The sequence below is a fragment of the Lupinus angustifolius genome, chromosome LG09, assembly GCF_001865875.1.
Source record: "Lupinus angustifolius cultivar Tanjil chromosome LG09, LupAngTanjil_v1.0, whole genome shotgun sequence".
Taxonomy (NCBI): domain Eukaryota; kingdom Viridiplantae; phylum Streptophyta; class Magnoliopsida; order Fabales; family Fabaceae; genus Lupinus; species Lupinus angustifolius.
In genome coordinates, this window is record NC_032017.1 from 641,769 (window position 1) to 651,093 (window position 9,325).

A 9,325-nucleotide genomic window follows, 5' to 3' on the forward strand; every position below is an offset into this window, starting at 1 on the left:
TATATATATTATCTACCATTTATTTGTATTTTAATTTGTATTTTTTAAGAGTTAATAATAATTAAACATAAATAAAAAATGATGTAGTAATATTATATAAAACTCATATATAATCAATATATATAGGGATGACAATAAAAATCGAACCCGTGGGTATCCGCCCGAACCGAACCCGAATTTAACAGGGAAAGCTCAATGTGATTGAGTTCGGGTTCAGGTTTAGTATAGTAAAGACCTTAACCCGAACCCACCCCGAAGTAAGGTAATTCAATATAAAATTGAAATTTCTATTATTTGCCAATTGTTTTTAATTTCTAATTTTACTTTACATACTATTAGATCTTCAAACATAAAAGAAATGAAATAATACAAGAAAAAAAATAGAAATGTTAGAGAAAAATTACACAAAAATAATATCATATTTTCCTTAATACTTTATTATTTTCGGGTTTTTTTCCGAGTTCGGAGATGGTATTTTTATTTTCAACCCCGTTAAGTTTGAGTTCTGGTTCAGGTTTTGAATTTCAGGTTCAAGTTTGGATATGTGCAAACCCAACCCCGCCCTATTACCCTTCCTAACTATATATATAGTTTGGAAGATTATCTAGAGATTTTGGAGTAGTGGGTGGTATGAATATATATTAGTAATCATTTTTAATAGAATTGTTCTTCAACCTAAATAAATTCATTTATAGGCAGTCTATATAAATTATAAAGTTTATTAAACAAATATTCGCATTTCAAACAAAGGAAGCTTTTTTTTCTTGGTCAAGCTTTCTATTTGATCAACTTCCACAATTACTATTAATGTACTTTTTATTATCAGAAATGAAGTTTTATTAAAGAATTAATGTATGGTTTACTTATGAGACAAAGATATAATCTAGCAAAACCAAACTGAGCCAAAAACATAGTGAATAAATAACCATTAAGACTCTTAGCATACACATGAACATAATGAGACAAAAAAAAAACAAATAATATAATAGAAGCAATATACTAATCCCCAAGAGGTAGATCATGTTCTTAAAGATGGATTTCTATATGATGACTTGTGATTATAGTAAAATAGGATTAAAAAATTTAATCGTCATATATTTATCTAATGATATAGATTTACTAAATTCATTTTTTTGGTGAAGTCAGCAAATCTGAATCTGATAGTAGCAACGATAGCTATATAGACATATATATTTTGCTTAAAAAATTGCATCTTTTCTTTTCGGAAGTGATTATATGGAAGTGATTCAAATCAAAACAATAGTTATTATGAGAAATAAGAACAATTATTAGAGAATGTTTGGTATTTTTTGAATGGTCAAATATACATGACTTTTTCAAATATTCATATAACTATTAACTCATTTTTTATCTTAATTATCTATATATAGCTGTATGACATAAATTTATTTTTCTCCGATTTTATATAAGAATTGTTGTCAGTTGAGTAACTTCGGTCATTATATACTCAAAATGATTGTCTTGTTGTTGTTATTTTATTCTCAGGCTGAATGGCCCATTGATATATCATACACAAGAGATGATTACTTTATGAGATGGAAATATGAAAGCTACAACTTCACTATGGCTTCTTTTTGGACACCCCATTTAGTAAGATCCAAACAATCAGATTCAAAGGGTCCAGGTTACACTGGCCTTTTCAATCTTTACCTTGATGAGCCTGATGAGAAATGGATAACCCAAATTGAAGATTTTGATTATGTAATTCTCAATGGAGGACATTGGTTTACAAGGTCAATGGTTTTCTATGAGGAACAAAAAATTATTGGATGCCACTATTGCTTATTAGAAAATGTTACTGACTTAACCATGTACTATGGTTATAGAAAAGCATTTAGGACTTCATTTAGAGCCATCAATAGTTTAAAAAACTTTAAGGGCATAACATTTCTTAGGACATTTGCACCATCTCATTTTGAGGGTGGGGTGTGGAATCAAGGTGGGAATTGTGTTAGAACTAAGCCATATAGAAGTAATGAGACACAATTAGAGGGACTCAATTTGGAGTATTATATGATTCAATTGGAGGAGTTCAAAATTGCAGAGAAAGAAGGTAGGAAAAAAGGTTTGAGATATCGACTACTCGATACGACACAAGCAACATTGTTGAGACCAGATGGCCACCCTAGTAAATATGGGCATTGGCCTAGTGAGAATGTGACATTGTACAACGATTGTGTTCATTGGTGCTTACCCGGACCGATCGACACGTGGAGCGATTTCCTGCTTCAAATGTTGAAGATGGAGGGTGTGAAATCAGTTGAAGAGAAGCTTCGTTAGGGAAAAAAATATTATTATTTTAAATTAGATTTTATAAATTTTCTATGCTATCTTTCTTGTAATTGTAAAATACCAAGCACGTATTATTATGTAATAATCTTTGAAGGATAAAATTTGATTAATGCTTTCAGTGATGTTAGTGAAGGTCTACATAAAAAATAATGTAGTGATATTCTAAGGGAGTCACTCATTGTTTTTATTTAGTGTGAGATATTTTTTTGGATTATTAATGGTATTCCTCACTTCTTTGAGTAAGAAACTACTGCTCCTCCTAATAAGTGTCGCTCCCAGTTGGAATCGAACACTTGACATTTTGATTATCCTAATAATCTAACGAGACCTTATATCACTAGGTCAATACCCATTTAGCATTGAAGAATTAGATTTACCCAAACATCTTTTAACAAAAACATCTTTCTAAAAATGCCATGTCACATTCTCTTTTAGCGTGCCAAGGATAAGAATAGAAATACTATGAACAACGTATTATTAAAATATAAAAGATATAAAAAATGCGAAACAAATTCTATACCCTATGGACTCTCTCCTCAAAGAGGAGTTGAATCACACAAACTGAATGAGAAACATATAACCGCATGAGTATTTTAAATAATCATATAAACGGTTGAAGACATCTACCTTCATATAATTACACTTTAAACATTTTTTTGTGTGTGTGTGTGAAAGACGATGGTCGGAATCTGAATCTCTCTCTTATATATAGATAAGAATCAATTTTGAATCACTTTGGGTGGGTATCTGAAAAATGATTCTGATGCATACAATTTTGAAAATAAGACTTCTATTTATACTTTCTCGTTCATTAGGAGAGTTAATCACAAACTCCATTTGAGCATACACAAATAGTAAGTGTGAGGCATCACCCTCAAAGAGAAAGATTTGTATCTCATTCATATTTTACCCTTCAATATCTTTGCTATTGAAATTGAGTTCAGTCCCTGGTTTCTCCATACCAAAACATAAATCATATAAAATTAAATTAAATTTAAAGAGTAAAGAGTGTCATTAAAATGTTGCTTCACCATGAAATTAAAATAGCCATTAAAAAATGTTATTAAGTAAATTAAATATATCTATGTCTGTTTGATGTTATAAGTAGTTAGTTTTAAATTCAGATAAAAGGTGAAGGTTATATTTAAAAGTGAAGATAAATTAAGTCACACTTTTTCTTAAAAAAGATTGAATATATATAGAACATAGCAGTCTTTATTTAGCCTGTTTACCTATTTAAAAAGAATTAAAGCATAAAAAGGCTAACATGGTCTTTAAAGAATTAAAAAAATTGATATATTTTATTAGTTTATTTAAAGACCTATTATTTTTATAAGGTCTTTAAATATGTCAATAGGTTTGTCTTTAAAAAGGTTAACATGTTTGATTTTAGATAGATTCTTCTTACATTAGTAATTAAATTATATTTTCTAAATATTTTTATATTAAAATTTCACATATAATAATATTAGTTATAATGAAGTAGTATAATATAAATATTAATATATAATAGAATAAATTACACTGACACGCTATGAGTTTTAGTGAAATTACACAAATCACCCTCACTTTTATATGCCTACACAAACCCCCTAATTTTTATATTTTTATTACACTGATCACCTCTACGTGAGAAATAAGTATAATCTTTTAAACAAAAATTGTGATAAATACAATTAAGTAAAACAAAATATGATATATTGTGGAGACAAGTCCAAATAATATATAAATCAATGTATCTTTATTACTTTTTTTACAAAATGCATCAATAATTCTAAAGAGATATTGTGTAAATCGTTCTTATAATATAGAGTAACGAACCAAAAACAATAAAGAGATATTGACTCATATATTATTTAGATTTGTTTCCACAATATACCATGTTTTGTTTAACTTAATTGCATTTATCATATTTTTTGTTTAAAAGATTACACTTATTTCTCGTATAGGGGTGGTCGGTGTAATGAAATATTAAATTAGGGGGGTTTGTGTAGGTGTTAAAAAGTGATGGGTGGTTTGTATAATTTCGCTAAAACTCAGGGGTGTTATTGTAATTTAAATATATATAATTTAATTAAATAGACTAATATGTGAGACTTATATGTCTATTAGATGCTCTAAAGTCTGACATGTTAAACCAAATATGCTTTTTAAAAAAGCAAAAGTATGGTCTGTATACGAAAAAAGTATGGTCTAACCTAGTCTGTTATAGGCTCTTGATAGGTGGTCTGACATGTTTGTACCCCTAGTTGTTTAGGTAGTTGATAATCATCATAATACTTTATCAACCTTTATGATAAGGATCAATGATGTGATAGTGTTAATCGTAGGTCGTTACCTAGATACAACACACTTTATTGCTTAAGTAAATTGTCAAAAGAGAAAGGGTCGCTACATCACCCCTAAATGTAGTGAAAAATAAGCAAAGGCTCTCATATTTGCCTGAGCGGGTGTCAGAAAAAAATCTAGTTCACTTATCTATGATACAAATTAAAATATTCAATATAGACACTCTTACGATAAACTAATAGAAATATTAGACACAATTATTAGGAGGAAGATCAATTTTATGTTCCTATAAGAAACTAAGTATATTAGGGAAAAGACAAAGGAATTAGACGATTCTGGTTTTAACTAGTGGAACACCGTTAATGCATGATTTATAAATTAGGCAGGTATAGTTGTAGATATGGAATAGAAGAAGAATTTGAAGGATGTAAAAAGGATAGTAGATAGGGTAATTTCCCTAAAGTTTTTAACAAGGAAATACACCTTTTGTGTAATTATTACTTCTAGACCACAAGTGGGTCTAGAGGAACATGAAAATAAATTTTATTGGGAGAATTTGGAAGGGATGTGCAAGGAATACCTCTCAAAGAAAAGATTTTCCTAGGACTAGATCTTAATGATCATGTACGAAGGTAAGCTAAATGATTCAAAAGTTTTCATGGAGCTTATGACATGTGAGAAATAAATATAAAAGGTAGGAATATTCTAGATTTCTCTTCTGTTTTTGATTTTACAATAGTCAACATGTGTTTTAAGAAGTGGGAGACACATCTTATTATATATAAGACTGAGATTGCATGTTCTCAAATCGATTTATTTATTATATAAGGAAATCAAGTAGAAAGTTTTACTTGAACTCTAAAGTCATATGTATATAGAGATTGACAACCTAACATAGAGATTTTGTTATGGATGCAATGATCAATAATAGAGTGAAGAGAAAATTTCAGATAGAATCTCAAGAATCAAATGGTGAAGATTAAAGGGAGAGGAACATGTGAGATTCAATCAAAGAGTTTTAAAGAAAGAATATTGGGAGGTACAAGGAAATGCTAACATTATATGGGATGAGATAGTAAAAGGAATTAGGAAGATAGAAAGGAGACATTAGATGAATATAGAGGCTTTGGACTTAAAGGATAAAGAATCACGATGGTGGGACAAAATTACCAAAGATAAAGTTAAGGTGGAAAATGAATAATGTTATAAAGCATGATCATTGTATAAAAATACTGAAATTTCAAAATACAAAGTAGCTCAAAAATAGACCAAGAAAGCAATGACGAGCAAAGCAAAAGATAGAGTATATCAAGGGTTATATAAATATCTAGGTACCAAGGATAGGAAACAAGTGTCTAAAGGTTTCGAAGGGATTAGGAATGAAGGACAATAGACTTGTACCAAGTAAAATGGTTTAATTAAAGATGGAATAGCTATTTTACAAGTTTTTCAATGATGGACGTAATTCCTTGCTTTTTGATAGACTAAACATAAAAGAGGAGAGTCAAAATTATATATTTTATCATAGAAATCGGGATTTGGAGGTAAAAAAAGCTTTAAAAAGTATGGTTAATGATAAAATGATTGAAACATATAACATATTTATCCACTCTAAGAAGTTTCTAGGAGATCAAGGCATTTGTTGGGTCACATAAAAAAGGAAACATTCAAAATTATACAAAATATAGAGCAATTAAGATAATGAGTCATGCTATGGGAAAAGATAACTGAGCTTAGGATAAGACAAGAGATGTATATCATTGAAAATCAATTTGGTTTTATGTTGGTGAGATCGACCATAAAAGCTATATACTTGCTACAGTAATTAATGAAGAGATATAGGAAGAACGAAAGGAACTTCTACATAGTTTTTATTAATCTGTTGAAGACAGATGATAAATTGCTTAGAGAGATATTATATAAAAAAAATTCGAAAAAAATTCTCAGAAGTCACTTTGGCTCTAACTTCATGATCCTCTAAGTAGACGAAGCTCAATTGCGAAAATCTGTTTCACTTACATCAAAAATCACGAAGTTGGAGACAAGGTGACCTCTGAGAAATTTCTAAACAAATATGAATTTGTTTTTGAGTCATTATAAAAAAAATAGAATTTTGCTTTTAAATTCAAGAATTTTAATTTTTACCCACTCGTGCCATGTCGTGTTAGTGTTAAGTCATGTCAACATTTTTTATCCAACTTTAGTGCTAAGGACTAAAAGTATGAACAACTTCAAATAAATGAAATTACAAGATCTAAAATCAATGCGGCAAGAGATTAAAAACAAATTTAAGCCCATTTAAACTATCATTAAATTCATTTTCTTTTAGATAAAGTATTGTTTTAAAAAAGTATGAAGTAGTTTTTTATAAGTATTTATTTTTAATTATTCTTATTATTTAAATACTTCCCACACCTATATATAAAAGCTGTTCATCAATGCTTTTGGTATACATAGTTTAAGTCAGCCATGAAATTTCAGTTCATACAAAGTCTCAATGAGAAGTACACATCAAGAAACATTTCCAAGAGTGTTATCCTTCTTTTATTTCCTCTATTTCTCATCATCTTAAACTTTTCAATTATAAAGTTCTCAAATCAACCACCACCAAAGATATATGATAGCAATTTGAACCTCACAATCATCACTAAAATAAAACCATGCAACATATTCTCTGGTGAATGGGTTCCTTATAGTAAAGAACCTTATTACAATAATCAAACTTGCCCTTTGATTATAGGGCAACAAAATTGCATGAAGTTTGGGAGAATTGATAAAGTGTTCCTCAAATGGAGATGGAAGCCATATGAATGTGAGATTCCACTTTTTGATGCAAATCATTTCTTGAAGCTTGTTAAAGGAAAGTCTATGGCTTTTGTTGGTGACTCAGTTGGGAGGAACCAAATGAATTCATTGTTGTGCCTTCTAAATCATGTAAGTTCTAAGTTTCACCTTTTTTATGTTTTTTTTATTTTTAGGTCGAGATCGGGTTATTACATGAGTAAGTTAAAAACCTACTTCACATCTTAATCATTCATTCTACGAAAATCTAATGATTTTCATAGAATGAATGATTAATATGTAGAGTAAGTTTTTTTAACGTACTCCTGGAGTAAATGGATCTCCTCTCTTTCCTTTAAACATAATGGAAAGAAAAAATTCATTTAAAACCATTGTTGTTAATGAATGGCATGCAAGGTTGAAAATTGAGATTACAAGCACAATTATGTTATGTTTAGGATAACAATTGAGGTGGATTAAAACCATAATTTGAGGAACATAATTTTGAACCTTGATTACATGCTTAAATGAAAAGACCTTACACATGGATTTATGGTTGCTTTCACAATCATAATTGTGACTATTTGGATTAATGAGTAATAATGATATGACAAAGTGATCTTTACAATTATTATGGTGTGGATTTTTGTGTTTGAAAGTTCATTATAGATTTTTTAAAGTTTAAAATATTATTTTTGTCTCTTTTGATTTTGTTCTGTGTAAAAACATTTTTGTAATGCACCACAATTTAGAAGTGATGTGGTTGTGGATGAGACATTTATTGTTCCAACAAGCTTTATTTTGATTTGTTCACTTGTTTGTTGTTATTCGTTAGAAAGATAAAATTAGTAATAAATATTTTTCTAACCAAACTCATAAATAACACAGTTTTGTGTTACAAGATATTTGATAAGAGGTTAATTTATATTAACTTTATTTACGAGTGAATGATAATTGAAAATGAATGGTGAATAATGCAATGACAATATACAAAATTCTTATTATATCGGAAATCTTGTTAGATGATGTTATCCACAATTTACAACCTTAATGACTTGTTTCACAATTTCTCAAAACTCATTTACATGATTTACTCTTTTAGGTGGCTCATGCTGAGGATATTTCAAAGAGATATACAAATAATACCATAAATTTCTGGCGCTGGTTCTATCCTGATTACAATTTTACCCTTGTAGCACTATGGTCCCCATTTTTAGTGAGAGCCAATGATAGTGACCTCAATGGTCATTCTAACAACAGCCTCATGAACCTATATTTAGATAATGTTGATGAAGCATGGGCTAGTGAGATTGAAAACTTTGATTTTGTCATTATCTCTGCTGGACAATGGTTCTTTAGGCCCCTAATATTCTATGAAAATGACCAAGTTATTGGATGCCATAAATGTGAACAAAAGGGTATTAAAGACTTTTCGCACTACTATGGATACATGAAGGCATTTAGAACAACATTTAGGGCTATTATAAATCTCAAAGGGTATAAGGGTGTAACATTTTTAAGGACATTTTCTCCAGCACATTTTGAGAATGGTGATTGGAACAAAGGAGGGAATTGTGCTAGGACAAAGCCTTATACAAAGGAAGAAATTAAATTTGATGGGTATATTTTGGACACTTATATGACTCAAGTGAAGGAGTTTATAGAAGCAGAAAAAATTGCTAGGAAAAAGGGTTTGAAGTTTTTGATGATAAATACAACTGAAATTATGTTAAGGAGGCCTGATGGACATCCTAATAACTATGTTTATGGTTATTCAAGGAACAAAAATGTGACACATAATGATTGTGTTCATTGGTGTTTGCCTGGTCCTATTGATACATGGAATGAGATTTTGCTCCATATGTTGAAAATGGAAACTTAGAAATCTTTTATTTAAAGGTTTAATTATTAGTGAAGTTACATATATTTGGCAAGAACATTT

General features: G+C 29.4%; 2 protein-coding genes across 2 annotated transcripts in view; both read left to right on the forward strand.

Annotated features, from left to right (window-relative positions):
* The window catches only part of LOC109357269 (protein trichome birefringence-like 19), a 6,604-nt gene extending 4,168 nt beyond the window's left edge, over positions 1–2,436 (forward strand). Inside the window, exon 2 of the mRNA XM_019601098.1 lies at positions 1,507–2,436. Within this exon, the coding sequence (XP_019456643.1) occupies positions 1,507–2,301 (795 nt within the window). The 3' untranslated portion in view covers positions 2,302–2,436. The remainder of the gene's footprint in view (positions 1–1,506) is intronic.
* On the forward strand, positions 7,042–9,274 carry LOC109357519 (protein trichome birefringence-like 19). Its single transcript, XM_019601524.1, has 2 exons — positions 7,042–7,536; positions 8,486–9,274. Exons 1-2 carry the CDS (start codon positions 7,072–7,074, stop codon positions 9,263–9,265), a joined length of 1,245 nt encoding a protein of 414 aa, XP_019457069.1. The 5' UTR covers positions 7,042–7,071; the 3' UTR covers positions 9,266–9,274.